The sequence below is a fragment of the Peromyscus maniculatus genome, chromosome 5 (assembly GCF_049852395.1).
Source record: "Peromyscus maniculatus bairdii isolate BWxNUB_F1_BW_parent chromosome 5, HU_Pman_BW_mat_3.1, whole genome shotgun sequence".
In the NCBI taxonomy this organism is placed as follows: Eukaryota; Metazoa; Chordata; class Mammalia; order Rodentia; family Cricetidae; genus Peromyscus; species Peromyscus maniculatus.
In genome coordinates, this window is record NC_134856.1 from 70,915,084 (window position 1) to 70,941,299 (window position 26,216).

General features: G+C 40.9%; 2 protein-coding genes across 12 annotated transcripts in view; one reads left to right on the forward strand and one right to left on the reverse strand.

Moving 5' to 3' along the window:
• Thnsl1 (threonine synthase like 1) lies at positions 1-8,474 on the reverse strand. Of its 11 annotated transcripts, none has more exons than XM_042278017.2 (5): positions 7,999-8,103; positions 7,072-7,156; positions 4,933-4,989; positions 4,391-4,543; positions 1-2,963 (listed from the first exon to the last, which is right to left on the reverse strand). In XM_042278017.2, exon 5 carries the CDS (start codon positions 2,921-2,923, stop codon positions 680-682), a length of 2,244 nt encoding a protein of 747 aa, XP_042133951.2. In that variant the 5' UTR covers positions 2,924-2,963; positions 4,391-4,543; positions 4,933-4,989; positions 7,072-7,156; positions 7,999-8,103; the 3' UTR covers positions 1-679. The 11 variants fall into 11 exon arrangements, with proteins under 11 accessions (XP_042133951.2, XP_042133948.2, XP_042133950.2 ...); XM_042278014.2 differs by having other exon boundaries at positions 4,772-4,989; XM_042278016.2 differs by lacking the exons at positions 7,072-7,156; positions 7,999-8,103 and adding an exon at positions 8,191-8,474.
• Enkur (enkurin, TRPC channel interacting protein) overlaps positions 8,442-26,216 on the forward strand; it is a 25,052-nt gene continuing 7,277 nt past the window's right edge. Inside the window, exons 1-4 of the mRNA XM_042278019.2 lie at positions 8,442-8,789; positions 17,070-17,215; positions 19,475-19,698; positions 24,413-24,559. Coding sequence (XP_042133953.1) covers positions 8,713-8,789; positions 17,070-17,215; positions 19,475-19,698; positions 24,413-24,559 — 594 coding nt within the window. The 5' untranslated portion in view covers positions 8,442-8,712. The remainder of the gene's footprint in view (positions 8,790-17,069; positions 17,216-19,474; positions 19,699-24,412; positions 24,560-26,216) is intronic.

Consider the following 26,216-nt stretch of genomic DNA (forward strand, 5'->3'; position numbering starts at 1 on the left):
TGGCTGTCTATAATTATACTTTTATTAAAACTTTCCGACATTACTGATTTGGGAACACCTTCCTCTTGAAGTAGTTTTTTTATTTCTGTGTTCACTATTTCTGTTGACTGCTACACGCTAGAGTTAAATGTTGGCTGGCTTTTCAAACTTCACCGGCCTAACTGCAAACTTTCTAAGAGCAGTGAATGGTCTGGGAAATATGTAAGCAACTGCTGTCCAAAAATGGAGTTTGAACGGGTTACAAAAAACAATGACTCTAACCTTAGTGAACTTCCTGCTTCTCTGTGAGTTAACTATCTCAAGCAGCAAACTGTTTGAAGAATAAACAGTAAATGGATGGGTACAGATGCAGTACTTAACTGTGCTTAAATATTTTTAAATGCCAAGCTAAACACCAGATACTTTGTTCCTCTCAGAAGCAGGGGTGAAGGAGAAACTGCCATACCCCCCATGAGCAGAGACGAAACCCTGACAGCACAAGGTTCCGGGGACGCTGCTGGCATCTGTCTCTTCCGGAGGACCTGAGGAGGTACACTGCAGGTGTATCGGTCAGTCCCGGGGATCAGGATACGGGATTTCCAGCAGATGCCCACATAAACATTTACACAAAACAAAACGCTATTGTAGTCCACATCGACTCTTGGGATTTATTTTTGCTTCTTACCAAGAAAAAAATCCTCTACTCGGACTGCCTTAAGAACCGATTTTGGATCAGCTTCTCCACGTGACTCTTGAGGACACCAACGTCCGCTGCACACACCTGGTAGTCCACCTTCCCTTCCTGCTTCATCCTCTCTAGTAAAGCCTCGTGAGGGGGCGGCAGTGCGTTGTAGGAGCCCAGCAAGTAAAGCTGGCTTGACGACGCCTGGTTGAGTTCGTCAATCTTCAGGGCCTGCATGACAGCGGGTGCAAACTTGGAGTAGTGGGCTATGGATGAGATGATCACTGGGCAGGATTTGTCTTGTGTCCTGTCTGCAACCACTTTTGCAACCGCGGTGTGGGGGTCCAGAATGTACCCCGACGTGTTGTAGGTGGTGCTGATGGCTTCGAGGCACTCTCCCTCAGAACACCAGTCTGCAACCAAGTCCTCCTGCAGCTTCTCCACCAGCATCCTCTCTACTTGGAAGTGGAGCTGACTCTCGAGCTGGCTAAACAACTCCGCCATTAACTGCCCGTCTTTGTTAGCCATCAGGTATAAGTGCCGCTCCAGGTTTGCGGGTTTGAGAATATCTATTGACGGTGAAAAGGTCTGCGCTATCTTCCTATCCCTTAGGTCGTAGTGTCCAGTTTTTATGAAATCAGTCAAAGCATGGTTCTGATTAGAGGCACAGATGAATTTTCGAATAGGGATGCCCATCATCTTGGCATACACTGCTGCCAATACGTTGCCAAAGTTTCCTGTGGGAATACAGACGTCTACTGGGCTCCCAAAGGAAATGAACCCTTGGCTCACAAGATCAAGATAGGCAGATGCGTGATACACTACCTGGGGAAGCAGTCGAGCCCAATTTATAGAATTGGCTGAACTTAGGATTGTCCCATATTCCACAATCAGAAAGCCAGTGAAATCAGAATCATTAAATATTTGCTTTACAGCTGTCTGGCAAAAATCGAAATCTGACCTGACACCTATCGCCCATCCATTTTCTCTCTGACTGCCAACTATCTGTGCCTTCTGAAACTCACTAACTCCATTCTCTGGAAAAAACGTGACCACAGCTATCCTTTGCTTGTCGTTTTCATTAAGGTGGCTAAAACCATTTAAGACTGCGCTCCCGGTGTCTCCAGAAGTAGCTACAAGTAACACGTAATTGCAACTTGATGGGATACAGTAAGCAAAAATATGAGGCATGAGCTGTAAAGACAGATCTTGAAAGGAGCCCGTCGGCCCGTAGAACAACTCCAGGATGAACTGGTTGCCTGAAAGGTGCCTGACGGGGGCAATTCTGGAGCAGGCAAAGTTGTCTCCATAAGCAGTTTCAATCATTTCTCCCAGTTTGGTGGCAGGTATGTCTGCAGGGTGAACACACCTTTCTAAAAGTATCTGTGCTCTTTCTATATAGGTTGCTCCGATTAGGCTTTTCCACTCCCCAGAGCTTAATTTTGGAAACTCCTTCTCAGGAACAAAGAGTCCACCATCGGAAGCCAGCCCCTCAATCACTGCCTCGCTGAAGTATTTTGGTGGGAACTTCTTGTCCTGGTCTTGAAGGCAAACGTGCCTTGTTGAAATGAACGTCTCGGAGTCCACGTCTTGGTATCTCCTCACCGCCTCCAGCACTTTGTCCGCGACCTCCTCAGCGGGAGCCCCGCTCTCACAGAAGACTCGAGTATCGAACCACTTCTTATAGTACAGTCTTTGGTGCCTCAGCAAGTCTCTCATGGATCTTCCAGAGTCCTGACCGACAATCCTACCAATTTTCATTGACTTCAGACGACTAATTATATCTACTAGAGGCACATCCAGGTATACAACGATTCCGTTTTTCTTCAGATGCCACATGCTGGCATCGTGCATGGGATTGGACCTACTGAGGGAAATCACACTTCCAGATGTATTCAGGTTCAACACGGCTTTTCCTTCCTCTTCTAAAAATCGCTCATGACCAACATCCTGCAGTTTTTCAGAAGCGCTCATGTTCCAGGTTTTCTCAAGGATATCATCATCCACATCGATGACACAACAGCCTAGTTTGTGACCTAGTATTCTGCCCACTGTTGTTTTCCCTGCACCAGGAGCCCCCATCAGGATAATATTTTTGTCTCCAAGAAGAACGTGGGTTGAGTGCCATGACTTTCCTGGTTCTGGATGTGCAAAGGCTCGCGAAAGCAGGAGTTGTGTGCGAGTCCGCACTTGAACCGGTACACTGGAAAAACACTTCTGCGTGATCTGTTTCAGATGGCGACATCTGGTGAAGTTCAGCATTGCACTTTTCTGCCCAAGCCAAACTATGGTTGGCTTTAGTCTTTTTCAAGACATTAAAAAAAAAAAAAAAAAAGAGAGAGACATTTGGTTACTTATTTGACAAATGGTTAAAATCCTGATAGGACTGACTATATCCATGCCCTCAACACATAAGATGTTCAAAATACCTCAAATTGATGAGACACTTAGAAAGTATTATAATAGACACATTGTATACTAACTATCCTTCTTCATAAACTGTTATAATTATGACATATTAATTACACAAAGCAACGAGCTTCACTGGGCCGCTTCCATCATGCTTTTATCAAGTTCTAATGACCCTTTCTCCATCCCTTCCCATGCCCTTCCACCCCCTCCTCTTCCATCCCTCCCTCCCAGTCCCTCTTCTATTATTATGTCTATTTGGCTGTCTGAGAAAAAACACATAGTATTTTTGTTAATATCTTTTCAAATTTGAAGATACCAATAAAACAAAACCTTTAAAAAAAATGTGTATGACTCCTAGTATTACAAAAAGCAAATATTAAGAGCAGAAATCTTACTCAAAAAATATCATATCACAGAGTCTTTAAAAAAAAAAAATACAGTAAGTCCTGTTAGTCTCTGCCTTTCCTGTAGGAACACTGTTACAAATACTGGGTCATGATTTATTGGCTTATAACAACACATACAGAGAATATGTGGAGTTGTAGTAATAATTACTTGCAATTCATAAAAGCTGAGCCATACTCTTAATATTCAACTTATCTTTATGATCATGTTGATAGACTATCATTATTTATTAATTTCTCATACAAGCCATAACAGGAAACTAGAATAAACAAGTACACTTGCTTATAAGAAGCATAAACAATTTTCTAAACTGCAAGTCTAAGTGTGCCCTTCTTTCCTATGTGCCTTTAACCTGCAAACTGTGGAGGCTCGTGTTGACATATTTTCATATTTGATGCCTTTAAAAGGCCATAGTGAAATGGATAATTAATAAAGATTAATTAATGAGGTCTTCATTTATGTTCCTATAAGCATCATCAATGGTGGGACTTAATTCTAGACTTCAGAGAAATAAAGAAATTCAGGAAGGTACTCAGTGATAAAAAGAAAACCTTTTTTGGCATATGGAGAAAATCTACAATTGTCCATATCAATCTAGGCCTTGTCTTTAGAAATGTACTCATCCTTAAAACAAAACATGCCAGATATCAAACATTTTGTAATAATAAAATTCAATTTATCATAACTTGCAATATTTCTCAAACTGACTGAGGTAACTTTACAGGCACGAAGTTGGAGCTTTTTACATGCTCCCTGACAGAACTATTTTGCAGCTAAGCTGTATCAAATATTAAGTGGCTATTTAATTATAAAAAGTTTCCAACAGTACACTGCTATTGATAATACCCAAAGTCTGTTCTGCAATAAAATCTTTAGACCATTTTTAAAAAGCTAACTCTGAATTTTACTTACAAGCACTTTGACCTATCAAGAGAAAGAATTCATTTCCTTATTTGGTTTGTATGGTGTTGTGTTGACTCCACTGAAGCACACACACAAACTGACAGGAACCACAGATGAAGAGTATTAAGTTTGAGCCAAAGCTGATCTTGGCAAAAGTAGGGTCTACAATGCAAAAGAACTTCAAGTTAATCAGAACTTTATACAGTATCATAAAATTTCATGCATAAATATTTCAAAATGGCACCTGAACTTTGTAAATCACAAGACAATTATGTTTTTCATGTTTCTAAAATCTATTATTGAATGATTAAGATATTGGGCTTTTCTTTATTGCAACATTTATAGTAAAATAGCCAAGAATTTTGCTAACAGTAACGAAGGTATTTTTACCATCAAGCAATAAAAGACAACATAACCAGGACTGGAAAGGTGGCTCGGAAGTTAAGAGCACGTGTTCTTGCAGAGGACCAGGATTTCGTTTCCAGCAGCCACACAGCAGCTCACAACCATCTGTAGCTCTAACTTCAGGGGATCTGGTACCCTCTTCTCACCTCTATGGGCACCAGTCAGGCACGTGATACACAGATATCTGTGTGAGCACAACACTCCTGCACACAAAATAAAATAAATTTAAATTAAAAGACAACATAACCAAATAGTAACAGTTGCAAAATCTTTCACAGTGACATCTCATTTTAATCATTTAATTGTATGTTTAATGAGGGGCAGATCAGAAACTAAAAGCTATAAAATGAGGACCTAAATTGTTCTTTCAGATTTTCTTACCATCCAAGTTACCATGAAAAGCCTGTAAGCACCTGCCACCCACATACACATCTTAGCTACTGAAATAGGTCTGTGATAAATGCAAAGCATACATTCTGGTGACCAGCACAAAAATATTAATATTAATCATTGCCAGTCAATGACAAACATCAAAGAATCTATAGACCAAATTGAATTCTCCAGGGATAAGGCTAAGCATCATTTATAAATTTTCAGAGAAAACAGTGGTGCTTACCCCAAATTAAAAACAATTTTGCTATGCAGTCTGATATATTCTCTGGAATAAAGCAAAGCCTAGGGAAAATTCTAACTTAAATCACTCAATGATTGTAAAACTGTACTCTGGTACTGTGTGTTAGCGCTACCTGTTTTAAAGGACACTGTGCAGAACAGCATAATTAACCTTCTATTTATGCTCAGGCAACAGTCTTAGGTACACACTTGCATCAAATACACACACACACACACACACACACACACACACACACACCCCTGGAAGAACTGTGTAATACCTGAGTAGCTGGTTTGTTTTTATTGCTTGCATGGACAATGACTCTTTCATGTTTGACTCAACTTTATATTGCTTGCTTGATGTCTATTCCATAAAGAGCAGACAGTGGAAAAGCAAACACCATGCACATTAACTTTATGTCTCCAGTCTTCTTTGGCCTTACCTCCCCCGCACTCTCATTTCAACTTTCTCTCACTTCCTCTTTACAAATGACATTGGGAGAGCCGAATAAAAACAAGGCTACGATGGAGTTCAATTTCTAAGTTCTGCTTCACTGTCATTTCACAGCAAAGGTCCCCGTGAGACTGGCAGAAGGCGGACAAGAGCTGTGACAAGTGACAAGTGAAACAGTGCCCTTCCTGAAGAAAAATTCTGTCTTCAACTACATCCTAAACTTTGCTTTGTAATATTGAGCCATAAAAATAACTTTGGAAGCCAGGCTGTGGTGGCGCACGTCTTTAATCCCAGCACTCGGGAGGCAGAGGCAGGCGGATTTCTGTGAGTTCGAGGCCAGCCTGGGCTACCAAGTGAGTCCCAGGAAAAGGCGCAAAGCTACACAGAGAAACCCTGTCTTGAAAAACCAAAAAAAAAAAAAAAAAAAAACTTTGGAGCCTCTCTGCCCAAGTCTAAAGGACCAAAGAGGATGGAATGACTCCCCACAGTTGATCACCTAACTGATCTGAGTCTACACTACAGTTGCTTCGCATTCAGGTGGTTAGGCTCTATAATGCCACCGCTAGCCCTGAACTGGTGAGCAAGGCCACTATTCACTCTTGGGCGAAGTGCTGGGTTGGGTTCCTGTGAATCTCCAATCCTTTTTCCCATGAATGAATATATTAGCGCTACTCCATATGCCTATCTGTGCCGTGACATTACGTACACAGCTCATTAATTCCTGTGAACTAAGCCTGCAGTACTCCAACTCATACCTGGATGAGTTAGCTCATCTTAACATACCTGTTTTCTCTGTAAGACTCAACACTTGGAACTACTGTAGAGCACTTGGGTGCTCAGTCTAGGAACCTGTTCGAGTGGTCACTGAAACCACAAGAATGCAAAACACGTGGCAGTGAACAAAATATAAAAAGGGTATCTGTTACTGAAACCCCAGACAACAAACACCGTGCTTGATTTCCGCTGGGAATGTACACATACCACACTTCAAAATTTTCACTGCCATGTGCACGTCCACGAATAACTAAAAATGTGCAGCCAGGTATTGATTTGGGAGATTATGAAAAAACATGAGCAAACAGGACATTAACATACAGAATCCATGAAAAATGTGGGTTAACTTTGTCGTTTCCCTTTATTGAAAGCTGCATTCTTACATCTTTTTTTATATATAGATCCCTTCCATTTAGAATATGTTTAAGCCACTGGCCTAACATACCTGAATCCCTGGGTTCAATCCTGAGGTCAGGAAGGCATATATGTCTTGACTAATGACTATCAAGTTGGTTAATACTGTTGCCATTCTATGAATTCATAATTCAAACTTTAGCATGCACAGGAGCAGATTCCCCCAGAGAATTTTTTCTCTATCCATGTTAAACAAAATGAAAACGAGCAACCATTTTTTTCCCCAAGGCAAAAATGGGTAATCTCTATTTACACCTAAATTTATATAAAACGTTTTCCTTAAAAACTCAATGTGATATGAAATAAGGAGAATCATGCCCCAAAAGGTCATTCATCTGAATTACGGGCTGCCCAGAAAAATTAAATTCTACCAAATCGAAAAACAGAAAATTAAATTTATTCTTTATTCTTACAGAATAAAATTTAGCAAGAGCCTCAAATTAGGATTTGCATTGAGCGAAGCCTTCCAAGTAGGAACCAAAAAGCTCACTAAGCCACCAGGCCATTTAACCCATCCACCAGGCAGTCAGAACTGCAGAAGTGATGCGCTGGACTTCCCGGATGGACACCTTCTCAAGAGGATTCAGAGACAGGGATTTTCCCTCCCAAATCAGTGTGTGACTGGGGTCAAGGCTTCCAAATGAGCTTGCAGTTACAAGTGCATAAGCATGAACGGAAGAGCAAATGGCTTAAAACGGAATAAAAGCACTTCTCGGAGAGAAAAAAAAAAATGTCGAAAAGGGATCAGGGGGCTGAAACCTGGGCAAAACCGAGGCCCTCTTCTAAAAGCTGGTCCACTCGCTCCCGCGCCTGCGCCCCGGAGACATAGAGGAGCGCAGGGCGGGCCGCGGGGACCGGTGCGACAGGTGGATGGCCTCCCGGGGCCGATCGGGCGCGACGGAAGGAAGGATACGAGGGCAACGCCCGCTAGCCTTTCTTTCCTCCTCCATTAACTCACCAAGTAAACCACCCAGAGAAGACCAGGGAGAGGAAAAGGAAAGGAAAGCAGCTTCGGCACCGCCAAAGCAGCCTCAGCCGGCACGCCCGCCCCAGAGCCGCTGCAGCTGCGCTTGCGCCGATTGCGCGGCGCCGCTAGGCCGGCCACGTGACCGATTCGCCCCGCCCACTGACCCGCGGCTCCTCCCCTTACCGGACCGCTCGCTCCGCCCCTGCAGGGGCGCGGCCTGCGTGTTGGAGATTATTGTGTGACGCCTGCGCACCAGCCACTCTCTCTATTGTAGACTTTTTTCTTCTTAGATGCAACGAAGAAAAAAAGCAAATTTTTTTTTTTAGTGTGTGTCTGGGGGAACACTGTTTTCATATCGTCTTTCCCAAAGGCGCAGGAACGTTCTTACGTATTTCTCAGGCAGAAGGAGTTACAAAATAGGGACCAGAGAAAACCAGCCTGCCACTGCCCGTTTCCTAGCAACTGTTTCCACAGCAACCACTAGGTCGACAACGCTAAGCAGTCTCAGGAGGAGCAGAATAGTTTCTTCCTGAAAAGGGGTTGCTGCGAAAGGGTCAAAGGGAGATTATTATACGAAAGAGAAATTTTAGTTCCTTGTTAAGAGAGCAAGAAAAGAAAAAGAAAAAAAAGCGGCGAGAAAAGGAGCAGAGACCGTGGCATAGGTAGCCAAAAGTTGAGTAGTTGTTAGGGAATCCTTTGGTGGCCATGGACCCATCCTGCACTTCCGAGAGTATTTATAACCTCATACCCAGTGACTTGAAGGAGCCGCCCCAGCCTCCTAGGTATGTGCGTAAGCAACAGTGAATTCTGTTCAGAGGAAGCATGGTGACTTCTTTTAAGGACTTACTGGGCTTGCATATCGTAGGACTTTTAAAATTAAAGTCTATTTTTGTTTTAATGAAATAACCTTAGGTGGCAATTTAAAGAACAGGTAAACAGATCTATTTAGCTTTTCCTAATTCACAGAGAAGGTGGGCTAGTGCTGTGAGATGGTCGTCTTATGGCCATAGTCTCCTGCTAATATGTCATTATTGATCCAGTTATAGGTGGTGTGGTGTCTAGTGCGAAATTTCATGTCGTTAGAAAGAGAAAAATCAGTTTTATCAGTCCCTTTTAGGAAATTCTGTGTTTGATTTTAGGAATTCCATGTCGTATTTGACTTTGTGATCTCTCTTTTTCTACTCTTTTGCCTCCCATACTTTTTGTCTAAATTAAATTCTCAAATTTGCTTCTAGGCCTTGGTACTTGAATGGGGTTAAACAAAGATGGTGGACTAGAGAATATTTTCTAGGATTTTTTTCAGATGGTGTAATGGAAGGAATATAGGTGGATGGATAGGGATTCCAAAATATATAATTGAGGGAATTTTTTTTTGGTTATTTATGTATCTGTTAGACCCCACCTCACCCCCCAAAAAATCTCCAAATCTCAAAGAGGAAACTGCAAAATAAATGTCCCGGATACTCTGCCCTGTAGCTAGCTACTTCTTAAACTCTGTTGATGTCTGAGAGGGGAGAAGAGGGCAGTCTCATTTTGACTCATGAAGGTCACAGCCACTTTAAAAGAACCAGCACTTAGGTTTGCATACCTATTCCAGCATCCAGGAAGCTGAGTTCAAGGCTAGCCTGGGCTACAAAGGCAAACTCTGTCTCTAAAACCAAACAACCAAGAAAAGAAACCAACCCTCTGAGCTTTAAAAATCAAAATTTACAAATTGTGGCCGGGCGGTGGTAGCACACGCCTTTAATCCCAGAACTCGGGAGGCAGAGCCAGGCGGATCTCTGTGAGTTTGAGGCCAGCCTGGACTACCAAGTGAGTCCCAGGAAGGCGCAAATCTACACAGAGAAACCTTGTCTTGAAAAACCAAAAAAAAAAAAAAAAATCAGTTGTTTTCTGATTTGAAAAATAAATGAGATAAACATCTCTAAGGTTCCCTCCAAATGTAATGGTCAACTTCTTGTTACTTGGAGTTGTAACAGCAAAGTGTAACTCCTTCCATTTTAAGCCTGAGTAGCTTAAACCAGAGCAATCACAAATATTGTACTTTCATTGGCTTATCAAAATCTAGTTGAGGTCAGGGTTGAGGTCAGGCAGGGACATAAATGCTGACACACTTGTGGAATTTACAGTGTTCACATTACTTGTGGCTAAATTTGGTCCAAAATTTCCATATACTGTACCAGATAAACTTCCTCTTCTCTATAACACACTGAAAGAAACTGCCTTCTATAGAATACTGAATTTGGATGTCATTTTATTAGTTCAGCATTCTGTTAATTAGTAAAGAGCTTACTGTACCTGGGAATTTTGTTTTTGTTTTTTTTTAATAACAGAAAATTTATTTGGTCCCTGCTCTGTGTATAACAGTGCCCTTGTATTCTTGCACATATTTGAAGAAATAAGTACAATAAAATAAGTACTTAGGATGGGAAGGAATAAAGGAGGTGCCTTAAATAACCCTGTTAGGTGAAGTCAGTTTCACTGTTAGCAATAATGGTGAGAGGGTTTTGACAAGATGTTACACATGCAAACTACTGATTTGTTTTTGAAACATGATAAAACATTCACCATTTTCCTTCACCACACTACTGTGAACTTGTTCCCCTCAGCCTTCTCATTAATAGACTTGATCACAAGAAAATATTTAAGTACAAATCCTGTTTGCATCACTGAATTAAAATCAGAGCTCCTGGGAAGCTGGCCATGGCTTTGAAGCCCTGATGAAGACTCCTCACTGGCTGTACTGTGATGTCCCACATGTCAGAGTTAACAGTCTTCTTGTTGGACAGAAATAGGAACATTAAAAAGTTGATTAAGCACAAAGTAATATATTATTTAAAACCCTAATGAAAGTTTCAAATAAATGGGTGGAAGAGATATTTCAAAATGGCAGTTTGCACTTTCTGACATATGAATGAAGAGAAGGACGTGGCACACAAATGAGGTTTCGTCAGCAAGGAAAACTGCAGCTGCCATGTTCATCTGCGTCACCACCTCTCACCCATGTTTCTGTAGCTAACATGCAGTAAGAACCTCACTGGAATTCTACCTACAAACCACCAGGGAAAGAAAATACGCCAACACTACCAGTTAACGTTAGCTGCCAAGGAAATCTGTAAATAAGTGAACCTGTTCAGAACACTGTTCATTACAGAACAAGGTTTACCATCTTATGCAAATGACTCCGTGTGGTATATTGTGATATGAGAAGCCATTTTAAGATGTTAGGAACTTAGGCCAGTTGTTAGATTCACCAGAATTCAAATTTTTAGTGAGTAAGACTGTGTCTTTATTTTACCCAGAGCTCAGGAAAAACAAAGTATTAAATTGATTTAGTTTAAAAAATTAACTCAGCTGGGCATGGTGGCCCACACGTTTAATCCCAGTACTTGGGAGGCAGAGGCAGGTGGATCTCTAAGTTCAAGGCCAGCCTGGCCTATAGAGAGAGTTCCAGGACAAGGGCTACACAGGGGGGAAACCCCGTCTCAAAAATCAAAACAAAAAAACCTCAATATACATGTCTGCTAGTAAGAAGAAACACAGATACTGTTGCAACTGGGACTACTCAAAGAATCATGTCCAGCCTACTAGTACTTCTGATCTTCCAGACACTTATTTTTCACAATCACTATTCACTCCCACAGGAACTCCATTAGATAATTAGTATCATCTTAATTTTATGGAAGAGAAAAACTCAGGTCCAGAAAGTCGAAGCAGGTAAGAAGGACAGGAGCTAAGACTGCCACATGTCTTACAGCAAGGTCCAAAACTGGCTCGTCTTGCACACTGCCCAAAGAAAGGCGGAAACCGGAGGGATGCCGCTGCTGCTTCGGCAGGGTTTGCCTTCGGTTGCTGACAACTTCTCGAGTGTCAGATACTGTCGAGCGTCCATAACGCTGTTTTCTTCCCGTACAATAAGAGATGTCGCAATGAGCCTATGGTGACAGAAAACTCCGATGGCATTACAGATGAGATGGAACACGGCATGTGTGCTCGGAAGTCTTGAATCTGTCTCAGGTTAGACTCCGCACTACCAGAAAGCAGTCAGGAAGAAACGTGACTCCGGGTCACTACGTCACGGGCAAACATTAAACTGTCATCGAGCAGAAGTATGGGGCCCTTTATAGGGAGCCTTGAATATGCATCCTCATGGTTCCTGGATCGAGGACGCACTGTGGGATGAGGACAGGGGTCAACGTCAGTCCCACAAGGAATGTGCCATGTTTCATTGGTCTGATATTACTCCAGTGCCAGCATAATTTAATGAAAGCAGTTCGAACAAAAGTGTTGTTCTCTAGTTTAACTGGGTAGATATTCCTGGTATTTGGGTCAGCGCTGTCCAGTAGGAATGTAATACACTAAAACACTTTCTTACAGTCATTTTTAAAAGAAAAAAGAAGGCAAAAGCAAAATTCACCTTAATGATGTACCTTGTTTCACCCAGTGTATCTCCAGGACGGTTATTTCAGAATGTGGCACTAGACCCATTTCAAGTGTTTAATATCCACAAGTACTGAACAGCAGAAATCTAAATGAATATATTGACTACACTGACATTTGCCAACTTATTTTTTCTCAGTAGCTTATGACAGATCATAATTAGACTCAATGAAACGCACCTGCAGTCCTGGTGATAAATTAAGTACAGAGTGTACCTGTGACAACTAACCAGTCTGGGAGTGGAATTTCATCCATTTTTTGAAAAAATAATTACTTTATATAGTCAAAAGGATGAATTGAAAATCATTTCAATGCCTGTGGGTGAACTTACACAGTATCTAACTAAATGTTAAAAAAAAAAAATCTCCTCAAGAAATAATTTGGAGGACTTCCTAACACACTTCAAGCCCCAGAGTCAACATTAATCTAAAATCGAAAGCATGTGCACACGTCCTCTCTCTCTCTCTCTCTCTCTCTCTCTCTCTCTCTCTCTCTCTCTCTCTCTCTCTCTCTCTCCCACTGTGATTTCTCAGATGTCTCATTCACTAAAAGGAAAAGCTGAAGTTCTTTCAAATTACCAGCACATTTGAGCATATTACTTCTTTGTGTGTCATTTTAAAATGTTATAAAATGGATTACTATATGGTGATTGTTAGCAATAAAATATAGTATGTTAGTTGAGGATGACAGTTTTAGTTTCAAAATAACTTATCTCTAGCCCAGTCTAATATAAGTAGACAGCAAATCCAGTTATCTGATAAGACTACCTGCTATATCTTTAGAGTAAAGGCACACAATTTCAAAAATGTAATGAAATGTAGCTATTTAAAAGAATATGCATTGCTGGGCAGTGGTGGCACATTCAGGAGGCTGAGGCAGGCAGATCTCTGAGTTCAAGGCCAGCCTGGTGTACAAAGTGAGTTCCAGGACAGCCAGGGATACACAGAGAAACCCTATCTTGAAAACACAAAAACAAAATAATAATAATAACAATAATAAAAATAATAAATAAAAGAATGTTTTGTATATACTGATATGAAAAGGTATCACACTATATCATATTTAACAAATAAAGTTTCACATATACATGTACATATATCCATGAAACAACAAGTATTGTAAAAGAGTCCCATGAATTTGATAAAGAGCAAGAGAAGTATATGGAGTGGTTAGGAAGAAGGAAAGGAAATAGAGAAATTATGTAATTATATTATAAATCTCAAAAAAAATAAAAGAAATAATCAAATATATATAAGCAAAGCTGAGAATTTTGATGACTGTTAGTGCACTAAGGGGAAGAAAAATTAAAAAGACAACAGATTAAAGCTGCAATTTATATAGATAAGCACAAACTGAATTTATACTGTAAAATCAATTGGAGAAATTAAGGGAAGGGAGTGAGATTATTATTCAGTTGTAATTATTTTGAAACAAAAATTGTTACAAATACAGAATAAAATATCAGTTTTATGTAACCAATGAATATGTTTTTTGATTCATATACACACAAAAAGTACTGAATCACACATTTTCAAACTAAGAAGGAGGTGGCTATAGACACACCCTGTTTCACATAAAAGGAAATTCCCTTATTGATGGTGACACCTTCTCTGTCATCTTCCACAGAAGTTCTAAGGCATGGGTCTGGCCTGAAGATTGCTTCCTGAAGTTGTCTTGTGACGTATACATTTCCATAATGTTCCCAGCTCCTGAGTTCTTGGTTGAGGAAAAGCCCTACAGCATAGAAACAATCTGTGTTCGCAGACACATTTGTGTATCCTCATGGGCAGGAACTGATAAGGTAGAATACCAGGCACCACGGAGAAGGGGGCGTGATCAGAGTGAAGTTGTACAGATACGAGATTGTCAAAAATTAAAAACCCAAATTAGAAACAGACCAGGAAGAAAACAGATTACCCCAAATTCCACATCCCTAAAGGGTTTAAACCGTTATATTTTAATGTATTTCCTTCCAACAATATTAATGCAAATATTTTGATATATTTTTAACTTGGGTAGTAGATGTTACACATACAATTTTCATAACATCATCAGGTCTTGGGAATTTTCTAAAGTTATTGAGTATTCCACAAAATGAAATCTATTTTTAATTACTATTAAACAAAAAGAGAGAGAGAGAGAGCCAAACTTTGGCTTCCACGTGAGGGTGGGGTTTGTTCTCTCACCAGAAAGAGTCTCATTCACTAAAAGGAAAAGCTGAAGTTCTTTCAAATTACCAGCACATTTGAGCATATTACTTCTTTGTGTGTCATTTTAAAATGTTATAAAATGGATTACTATATGGTGACTGTTAGCAATAAAATATAGTATGTTAGTTGAGGATGAAAGTTTTAGTTTCAAAATAACTTATCTCTAGCCCAGTCTAATACCTGGAACAATGGGTTTCAAACACCGGAGAGTGGACAGCAGAGAGCAACCCTCCCTGAGAGAAGGAGCAGGAGTGAGGCAGCACTTGCTCTAACAGACACTCCAGGGACTACTTCCTGGCCAAAGTCCAAAGAAAGGAAACAAAGCCCTTGATTATCCCAGAATTAAGAAGACAGTTTGGAGTCGGAAAGACCAAGTATCTAGGATGCACAGCGTGGTGCACCAGAGAGCAGAGAACTGCCCAGAAAGGTGCAGAAGCCTGCATGAGATTTCCTTGAACTCTTTGATTGATAGTGTACATGTGTATGAAATACAACACCAAGAAAATGAGCCTCAGAAAGCAGCAGCTTTCACCAGCCAGTGGTGAGGACTTCTTATACACAGGGTAGAATCAGAGCAAAGTCCCGAGTCTGAAGACTTAACATCTAGCCTTAAAATGACCACTTTTTCAACTATGACAACTGCATTCCAGACTCAAACTAAAGAAATGTTAAAACAATAGAAAAAAAGTCAGGAATCAATGCTCTAAAATTCACATTACTGGGCATCCAATAAAAAAATGTAGAGGCAAGCCAGGCATGGTGTTGTATGCCTTAAATCCCCATACTTGGGAAGCAGAGGGAGGTGGATCTCTGATCTCTTCAGGGTCAGCCTAATCTACAGAGTGAGTTCTAAGACAGACAGAGCTATAGAGAGAGACTCTGTATCAAAAAACAAGCAAACAAACAAACAAACACAACAACAATGGACAGGCATGCAGAGAAACAGGAAAATATAAGATATATCCTAGAGGCAAAGCAGCCAATCTAAGTAGCCAGAAGTGTCACAAATAAGAAAATTACTAGACAAAGGCATTTAAAGCAGCTCTTTTAAATATCATGTTCAAAGAGGTAGGACGACACAGGACTAAGATATGGGGAGACATGAAAAGGGTAGAAAAGACACAAGTCTAACTTCTAAATGTGGAGAAGACCATGTCCAAAGTGAAAACAGCACATTGAGTGGGCTTAGCAACAGCGAAGGCACTAATCAAGAAAACAGAAGCAAATCGAATAACACCACAACAGCACAAAATGAAAGATGGGGAGTAAAGACCAGAAAAGAGACCGGGGCACTGGCGAGCTAGGGACAATGTCGGCCAACTTGTAGGTCAGGTGTGGTGGTGCCTACCTTTCATCTGTCTCTCTACCATGTGGTCCAAGGGTCAAAAACAGGTCATCAGGCTTCCTGACAAGCCCCTTAACCTGCTGAGCCATCTCACCAACCCACAATTATAGACTAGAAAGCACATTAGAATCAGATGACACAGACATAGAAACTAAAAGTGACTGGCTAAAATTTCTATGTAGTCTGTGAGAACATCCCTTTAAAAATCAAGGTATCAAGCACAAGTACCGGCTGATCCAGCAATCTGACTGGCTTAGGTGGGGGTCCCCTTCCTCACCACCTCAAGTGTGTCTAAAGGAAGACAATATAAAAGGTATTAGGGTTGCATGAAAATGGAAGGTGTCCTTTTCTTTTCTTTTCTTTTCCTTTTTTTTTCCAAGACAAAGTTTCTCTGGGAAGCCCTGGCTGTCCCAGAATACATTTGGCAGACCAGGCTGGGCTCTAGCTCAGAGATTTGCCTGCCTCTGCCTCCCAAGTGCTGAGATTAAAGGTATGTGCCTCCAAAGCCTGGTGAATGATGTCCTTGCAAATGTTAGGGATGCAGTCAAGGCAGTGCTTAGAGGAAAGTGTATAGCTTTAAACACTCAGAAAGTCCTAAAAGTTAAAAATCAAATATATTTGTGTTTATAACTTAAGAAACCTTTTTTTAAAAAAGCAAATTACATGTAAAGCAAGAAGAATAAATATTAAAAAGCAGTGAAGAAATCATTGAACTAGAGAAAATCGGTGAATTTGGGTTCATTGAGAAGATGATTAAACTGCTAGCAAGACCGACTGGCTAGGGCTTGGGGTGGGGAGACCCAGCACTAAGATCAGCAGTGAGAGATGAGACATCCCAATCCATGCCAGTGATAGACGATAATATGGAGATAAATGAACACCTTTGCCTCCGCACCTCCTTCAACTTCTAGGTCATAAGTGCAGCAGATCCAGTCAGATCATTAATCTATGCCCATTCTCCGTTATCAATACAGACACATGTAAACCAGACATGTATGCCTGTTTTTAAGCTTTAAGTATTTTGCACTAGAAATATATATGCTGTAACTTTAAATTTTGAATTTCAGGTACACGTCAGTGTTTAGAGCATCTGTAAAAAATGACATGAAGAAATCCAAAACAGCAATGAAAACCATGGGGCCTGCCAAAGTTGATGTTCCTTCCCCAAAGGAGTTTTTAAAGAAACATTCAAAGGAAAAAACGCTACCACCTAGTAGGTTTAATCGCTTCCTGTTTTAAATATTAGAATTGTTGGCAAGTAATGTAGCTACCCCATTATTTTACCTTCAATCAATATTAAATATACACAGGCAACAGCAACTTTACCTCATAGTGAACGGGGCTTGGGCGTCTAGGAGGAGAAAGTGCAAGCAGGAACAGAAAGAGAATGGCAGGTGGTGACTTGGCTCCATACAGACTCTTGGTGGGGCAAGCATCGTGAGCCACTTCTTGACCTATCCAAAGAGCCTTCTCCTCCAACGTCATCTGCCTCAGCACCTTGTCTCCTGGCTTGTATCTTTAATTCTAAGCATTAATAAGATGGGTTGGCACCCCAGGTACAGTGTCTGTTTGGTGGCAAGGTTGCCCCTCATCTTGACTCCAGTCTTTTTTTTTTTCTGAGATGAAAATTACAATGGTTATTATCAGTTGTTGAACCAATATCAGATGGAATTAGGGACCACTCTTATAACTTCTTTTTCTCTAAATTACCTTAAAGACTTTACTCCCAAGCAAAACATTCACATTGTAAGAGACTGGATCTGTGGGTTCAATATATGAATTCTGGAAAGATATGTCAGCCCCAAGAAGAGGTTTATCCCACTCATAGACTTTTAACAGAAATCATGTTTTTCCCCTGAAAATGGAAGTAATATAATCTCACTTGTAACAGGACACCAGAGCTTAGGAGCCTCCCAGACCTTAGCACAACTGACTCCATGGTGGAAGTACCAGTCAGGTTGTAAAACTCAGCATGTAGACAGCACCACCTGCCAAAACTGAATCAAAGCCCTAACCGTCCAAGTCCATAGTTCTGGGCAAGTCTCCAAACGTACTAACCTTGCCTTTTGTGCTTAACAGCTCACCCTGAGAAAGGCTCAGTGCTACACTGGGATCCCCATCAGTGTAGTCACTGGCTGTCTAGTAAAGACTTTCTACTGGCTTACACTATGTCCGAACAGCCTTCTCTGGTGAATGCCCCCACAACATCACTGAGAAGACAAAGTCAGCTAATGCAGAAGTGACTAAAGCCTGACCACAGTAACCATGGTACAGTTAAGATGGGAGTATGGCCCGGATAAGAGAGTAACTGTCTTAGTCCTTAGAAACAAACTTTAATTATTTGACATTTTAGAATAGAAAAGCCGTGGCTATGTGACGGGTTGGAATTGTTAAACTGAAGAGGCTGTGTTAAATGAAACAGTTCCATCTGCTGTTATGAAGACTGTGTGGAGTAGAGAGAAGATGAAGTCTGGTGGTTGCTCCTTTAGGATGGTGGATCACACCAGGAAGGAAGGAGTAGGGGATCTTGGTCATATTGGTAACTTGTGAAACTGTGTGTTGAGTCCACAGCAATTACTCATTGTAATTAATTTCTGTGAAAATATCCACAGATCATTGGGCTTCCAACATCATTTTTCTTTCTTTTTTTTTTTTTTTTTTTTTTTTTTTTTTTTTTTTTTGGTTTTTTGAGACAGGGTTTCTCTGTGTAGCTTTGGAGCCTGTCCTGGAACTCGCTTTGTAGACCAGGTTGGCCTTGAACTCACAGAGATCTGCCTGCCTCTGCCTCCTGAGTGCTGGGATTAAAGGCTAACATCAAGTTTTATCAGTTTATTCAATGGCTTTTTTATAGTTATCTCTTTAAAAAACATAATTATGGATAATAATGATAGCATGCAGAAAATATGTTTTTGTATTTAAACATTTTTGTATTTGAAACTTATTTAAATGGGAAAACTGAGTATGTGTTGTTGGAGTTGTTTGTTTGTTTGTTTTTGGTTTTTTCAAGACAGGGTTTCTCTGTGTAGCTTTGGAGTCTGTCCTGGAACTCACTTTGTAGACCAGGCTGGCCTCGAACTCACAGAGATCCACCTGCCTCTGCCTCCAGAGTGCTGGGATTAAAGGTGTGTGCCACCACTGCCCAGCTTATTGGAGTCTATAATTTCCATCAGAAATGTAGTAGTGATCTATCACTAATACCCTCTTACTCTTTTATACTGTTTTTCAACATCAAATTGCACTTAATTTTAAATTTTGATTATTTACAATTGAGGTGTGATTGACAAATGAAAGGCAATATATTTGATGTACACAAATCAATAAATTTGTGGATATATACAATTCTTTATCTTAAGTATTTGCATATAACATTAATGAAACCTCAATACCAGTGGTAAATATCTGGATGTCCTCAATAGTGTTGAGTAACAATTGTTATTTTTGAACATTAACAATGAAATGTTATGTTTAACAGAAAAAAAGTTTAATAGGGACACTCCCAAGAAGCCTCCAGTGCCCTTGAGGACCGATCATCCAGTCATGGGAATACAGAGTGGAAAAAACTTCATAAACACAAATGCCGCTGACGTCATCATGGGCGTGGCCAAAAAGCCCAAGCCAGTTTATGTTGACAAAAGAACTGGAGACAAGCATGATCTTGAAACTTCAGGCCTGCTCCCCAAATACATCAATAAAAAGGTAGTGCTTGATTTGTCAGCGTGAGTTCTGAGATCCCCAAGTCCTGCCGGGAGCTCCTAATCTCCATGAGGTAGCTACACAGTGTGCTCCCTGGACAGATCACAGATTCTGCTCATTGCCACTGCTCTGGGATCTGTGCACAGTTCGTATCTAAAGCATGAATGCTGTCTTCCTCAGTCTGAGTTATTCATGTACTTAATAACTACAGAAGACATTCTCTAAAAAATGTCTTATCAGTGAGGTAAAAATATCACTAAAGGCAGTCACTACTGTAAATCTGGAGGAAGCCACCTTTCAGGAGGTCATGAGATGTAGTCATTCAAGTGCGTCAGCTTGGGAACAGAGTGAGAGAACTTAACAGATGAGGCTCCAAAACCACCCATCCCGTCAATCTCTCTGAATAACCCACGTTACTATTTCAGTGATTTGCCTGGAGTCTGGGTAAAGATTGAAAGCTCTGTAAAGGGATTAATTATTTTGGGTCATTAATTTCTGTCTGAAGAGGTGTTCATCAGAAAGGGATATAATTTTATTTGCCAAGTGTTATGTAAACTTAAGTTTAATTTTTAAAAAAGTTTTTTTAAATAAAAAAGCTTACAAGGAAAATATACAAATCCTACCCTATTTTATATATTTTATAGAGCATAAAAGTGTGTATGTGAACACATACTAAAATAGGCTGCAAAGTCCTAAATATTAATAACAAATAGTAGTAAGTTGTCACCAGAAATAGAGGAAAGAGAAAAGGAAGGAATGAAGGAAGGAAGGAAAGAAAGAAGAGCTTGAGGAATAGAGGGAGAGAGGAAAAGGGAAAGAGGAAGAGAAGGGGGAAAAGAAAGGAGGGGAGAGAAGGAGAGGGGAGGGGAGGGGAAGGGAGGGGAGGAGAGGAGAGAGGAAGGGAGGGGAGGGGTGGGATTTCAATAGTGAGGAATGAGCCCATGTAAGTCTAGTGGTCCTGCATACCCGCCATGAGTGCAGAAAGTGAAAACAGACTCCAGGCTGCTTTCAGAGCTCAGCATCCATTCTCTGGGAAACTTCTCATCCAGCAGGTTAAGAACACCTCTAGAAGAACTCAGCTGTTTTCTGGGCATCGGCCACAGGCTGAGAACTTTACTGAGGCTTCTCAGGATACTTCTTCCTTTTGTGGCACATCTAAGGTGCTCATGGTTCTTGAAACATCATTGGGAAAAATGGACTCCTTCAAGCTACTTCTAACACGTTATTGATCTGTTGTTGCATAAATTTCTTCTCCTTTGGTGGTTGTGATGGAAACTGCTGCCCACACTACCTCCTCTCTGCTGTCTCTGTTTATGCTGCCCACATCAATGTATTTTCCTTTGGAACAGAAAACAAATTGATGTATCCATCACAGAAACATAAAGATAGCAGATTAATCTATTACCTGTGAGTGTTTATCAAGCCATAAAGCAGCACACACTTGTTTTCTTTTTGCTGGTCTTCAGACTTATTCAACTTTTCACTATTCAGAGTTAAGTCTTAAAAAAAAAAAAAAGTCTATGGTTAGATTGGAAAGGCCATAGGTAGCACCTCAGTTTGGTTTCCATTGCTCTGATAGACATCATGACTAAATCCAGGGAGGAGAGGGTTTGTTTACTATTACAGCTCACAGTCCATCAGGAAGGGAAGTCAGAGCAGGAACTCAGGGCAGTGACCTGGAGGTAAGAGCTGATGCAGAGGCTATGAGGGGTGTTGCTTACTGGCTTGCTCCCCATGGTTTGCTCTGTCTGCTTTCTTATACAACCCAAGGACTCCCACCCAGGATGTCACTACCCACAGTGGTCCCTCCCACATCAACCATTAATCAAGAAAATGCCCCCACAGACTTGTTTAGAAGCCAATTTAATGGAGGCTCGAATTTTCTCAATTGAGATTCCCTCCTCCCAGATGACCCTAGCTTCTGTCAAGTTAACAGAAAACTAACCAGCTCCGGGTGGTAAAGGGAATCCGATTTGGGGAAAACCTAATTAGACTTTTTTTTCCCCTTTTTCTTTCTTTTTTTCTTTTTTGATTTTGTTTGTTTGTTCTAAATGAAGTATATGCCATTTGTGCCTTAAGATTGTGGAGACAAACTAAAATATGAATGAGCACATGAGGTGTGTAGCAATAATAGTGAGCTATCGTTTTGAATTCCAATTTGTCACTTGCTAACTTTGGGATTTGTGACAATCCATTGAATCGACCATAAGGTAGAGTGAGCATTAAATGACATTAAGGATACTAAGCATCTGATGATGCCTGGCACCTAATAAAAGAGCCAAAAGAATAGACATTATAATAGAACATTAGTGACAGGATTCATCAGCCCCCAGCCATTTAGCTTGTAGGAACACTTAAGATCACTGAAGCGTTTGCTCATTTGCCAGACTTTTTTTTTTTTCTAAAATGTACAACTCTGGTCCCTTTCCTAACATAATATGCCAAACATAATCTAACCTTTGAAAAAGTATTCTTATGATGAAGCAGGGTGGTATGCATGTGCCACAACTCACAAGCAGAAGTCAGAGGACTTTGTGAGAATCGTTGTGAATAGTTTCCACGACTACCAGACCCTCACTGCCACTTCCTCAGATACACCGCCCCTGGCTTCTTTAGCTTCAATTGCTTCTGTTTTCATTACGCGTCTCAGCCCTTATTTACTTCTGGACGTACACACATGTTATTTTATACTTATCCCTCTCAGTGTTATAGAGGGGGTTGGTTTCAGAACCCTTGTGGGTACCAAAATCCACAAATGCTCAGAGCTCTCACGTGAGTGTCTTTAGTGGATGTGTGTAACATACATAACCTGTTATGGGTCTTATTTTACCTCTAGACTTCTTAACATAATCAATATAGGGCAAATACTATGTACACCATTGGTACATGTTTAAAGAATAATAACAAGGAAAAAAGTCTGTACATATTCATTATGGATATAGTTTAAATTTTTAGATTTTTCATTTTTATGTGGATGTATATTTTGCCTGCATGTCTCTCTGTGTACCATGTGTGTGCCTAGTGCCTGTGAAGGCCAGAAGTTGGATCCCCTGAAACTGGAGTTACAGATGGTTGTAAGCTGCATGTGGGTGCTGGGAACAGAACTAGGTCCTCTAGAAGGACAGCCAGCACACTTCACTTCGGAGCCATCTCTCCAACCCCAGATACAGGTTTTTAATGTTTTCCTCTCTTAAGGTTGATTGAACACATCTCTCTACACAAGAATAAGGATTCAATGAGGAAAAAACCCTACTTTCCTATTCACTATTATTTTAGTTCTCAAAAATTCTCAAATTCTTTTTTGAAATCTGAACACAGAGAAATTGTGTTTCTCTAGAAAGTGATAGTGCATTCACTAATTTGAAGGAACCACAGTCAACAGCCTCACCATCAGTTCCTGTAAGCAGCTCAGGAGTCTGAAAATGCAGCTTGCCTTTCCAAAACAATGTTAGGGGCTTGGGCCTAGCTTCCCTTAAAGTTGTTCTGCATGGTGCCATTAAGGGTTTGTTCTTACGGTTTATAAAGGCTCGTTCCCTTTTATTTAACCAGATTACAAAAAAAGAGACCTCTGGGATGTTTGAGAGATTTCAAGTAAAAGCTGAATTACATAAAATATAGGGGGAAAAGACCAACTCTTTTTTTAAAGACTTATTTTATTATTTTTTAAACTCTGTATGCATGTATGTTCATGTGTATGTGAACACAGGTACCGACAGGGAAGGGATGTCAGATACCCTGGAGCTGGAGATACAAGTGGTTCTGAGCCACCCGAATGGGTTCTGGAACTGAACTCAGGCCCTCTGCAAAGGCAGAACATGCTCCTAACCACTGAGCCTTCTCACAAGCCCCAGAGAAGCCAACTCCTAAAAGTGAATTTTCTAGGTGTGGTGATGTTAGTCTCAGCACTCAGAAATCCGAAGCAGGTGGAGCTCTATAAACTGGAGGCCAGTCTGGTCTACACAAAGAGTTCAAGGCCAGCCTTGACTCCTCTGTCTAAAAAAAAAAGTCTAGACCAATAGTTTTCAACCTTCCTAATGCTTCGACCCTTTAATACAGTTCCTCATGTTGTGGTAACCCCAATCGTAAAATAATTTTCATTGCGACTTCATAACTGTGATGGTGTTACTGTTATGAATCATAGTATAAATATCTATGCTGCATAATGGGCTAAGGCTACCCCTGTGAAAGGGTCATTCAACCAGAGGGTCACGATGAGGTTGAGAACAACTGGTCTAGAGCTTAAGAATGGACACTGGTGACACTCATGAGAGAAAAAGCAAATTGCTACAGGATCTCTCTTCTTTTAGTGTGTGTGTGTGTGTGTGTGTGTGTGTGTGTGTGTGTGTGTGTGTCCATACACGTGTGCACATATATGAAGGGCAGAGGACAACTTGTAGGAATCACTTCTCTGCTTCCACCATGTGGGTCCAGAGGATTGAATTCAGATTATCAAACTTGGTAGCCAGCCCCTTCGCCTACTGAGCCAGCTTTCTAGTCCAGTATCTCATATTAAACGACGAGGTGGGGGGGGGGGGAGCGAGGAGGAAATCAAGGAATTTTGTCAATTTGCAGAGTTTTTTGTTTGTTGGGTCCTTTTTTCTTCTTCAATATTTAAGACAATAAAATTGCTTGCTCTCTAGTCCTTGGTTGCTACGCTCACACACGGAAGACTGAGCACAGGATGCTGATTAGTTTTTTTTCTGAAAACTCCTCACAGGATTATGGTATCACTCCTGAATACATATGTAAGCGAAATGAGGATGTAAAGAGAGCCCAAGAGGAGTATGACAATTACATCCAGGAGAACCTTAAGAAAGCAGCTATGAAGAGACTTTCCGACGAGGAACGGGAGGCGGTTCTGCAGGTGAGCCTTCCGGAATTCGCTCCTCTCAGCCTCTCTAGACAAACCCCCGTCAACTCCACCACCGAAGCCAGGGCTCTGAAGTGTCTCTTCGGTTCTAGCAAAAGTGCACAGAGTAAAGCTTACTCTTCGGAAAGGGAAAGAAAAAGAAAAAAAAAACCTGTAGTTCAGAGATTCTTAAAATATTTTATTTCTGATTTGTGACTATTAGTTGTAAGGAAGTCAACTTTCTCCTACAACAAACTGGTATTTTTAAAAAGTAAGAAAATAGTTACTTTCATTCACTGAACTCATTTTTCAAAATGCTCATAAATGAGGTATTTTTCACTAGATGGAGCTCTAGAATAATTGAAGCTGTCCCCAAACAATCTACATTTTTTTCTTTTCAATGACTCATTTATTAAATAAATGGGCGTTAGATTTTACATATGTTTCTTCTGTTTTGAATGAAAGGGCCAGAAGACCTATTTTCACTGTAGTTTAATGGAAGAGGTCTGTCTGGAGTGGGAGGCATCACGGGATGAGCAGGGCATGACACTGCCATTTGCACAGAGCATTCACTAGGCACCTGTGTGGACTCCTCTGCCATCACACCATCCCTTAAAGAAGTGAAATCATGATTCTTTTTAACATTTATTTGAAAGCTTTCTGCAAGACAATATCCAGTGACCCCATAAAACAGGAGGATTGTTTGGGGAGATGGTTCAGTAGTAAAGAGTTGACCTGACAAATGTGGGCACATGAAAAGTGGAGTTTGATAATGCATGTTTGTAATCCCGGGGCTCCTGTGCCAACACAGAAGGGGTTGATTGATAGGAGAGAAGCTCATGGGCCAGTTAGCCTGGTGTATGCAAGAGACCCTCTCTCAGACAAGGTAGAAGGCAAGAACCAACACCTGAGATCGTCCTCTCACCTCCACACAGACATCACAGCGCACACATGCCCGTACTCATGTACACAATGCGCGCACACACACACCATAAAAAACAAAACCCTTTCTTTAATTAATTTCTGTTGAAAATGGGTTATATGCCATCACAGAGTCCTAATGTTTAATCGATGGCATCATGATCACCAATAAAAAAATTATTAAATATCCATTTTGTACACAGTATTAGCCTGAGCCATGAAGATACCGCAAAAGCTATAAGGTATAATTTTGCTATAGAGTGCTAAAATCTTATTGATGAGGCTTGATCTGTATAATGTACCTGGATAGACAGGTATGTGTATTTGTGGGTGTGTGGATCTCAAGTTTAACCATGTCCCAAGGTAGTAGTCAGTAGAGAAAGTTATAGATCTTAAGTGGAGCCCCGAAGTGCAGAGAAGCACCCATCCACCAGGGACCAAAGGGCGGGGTCTTCTCCGTTGAGGAGGTCATGACGGAATGCTGAAGTGGGGGCAGGGCACTGGCAGGCAGGGATGGGGAAGGCCCTTGGCCCATTATTTTTCCATTATTACTTGGCTTCAGGAAGCACATGCCTCTGCAAAAGGAAGGTCATTATACCTGCATACTGTAGGAATCTGGAAAATGGGAACAGGAAGGACTTCCTTAGAGAGTGCAAAGGCTCTTCCCTCCTGAGCCTTTTGGCTGTAGTGGAGAGACACTTCAACTTCCTCCTCTGGTCACCCCAGAAGCCCTCTTGGTGCGGCAATGGCA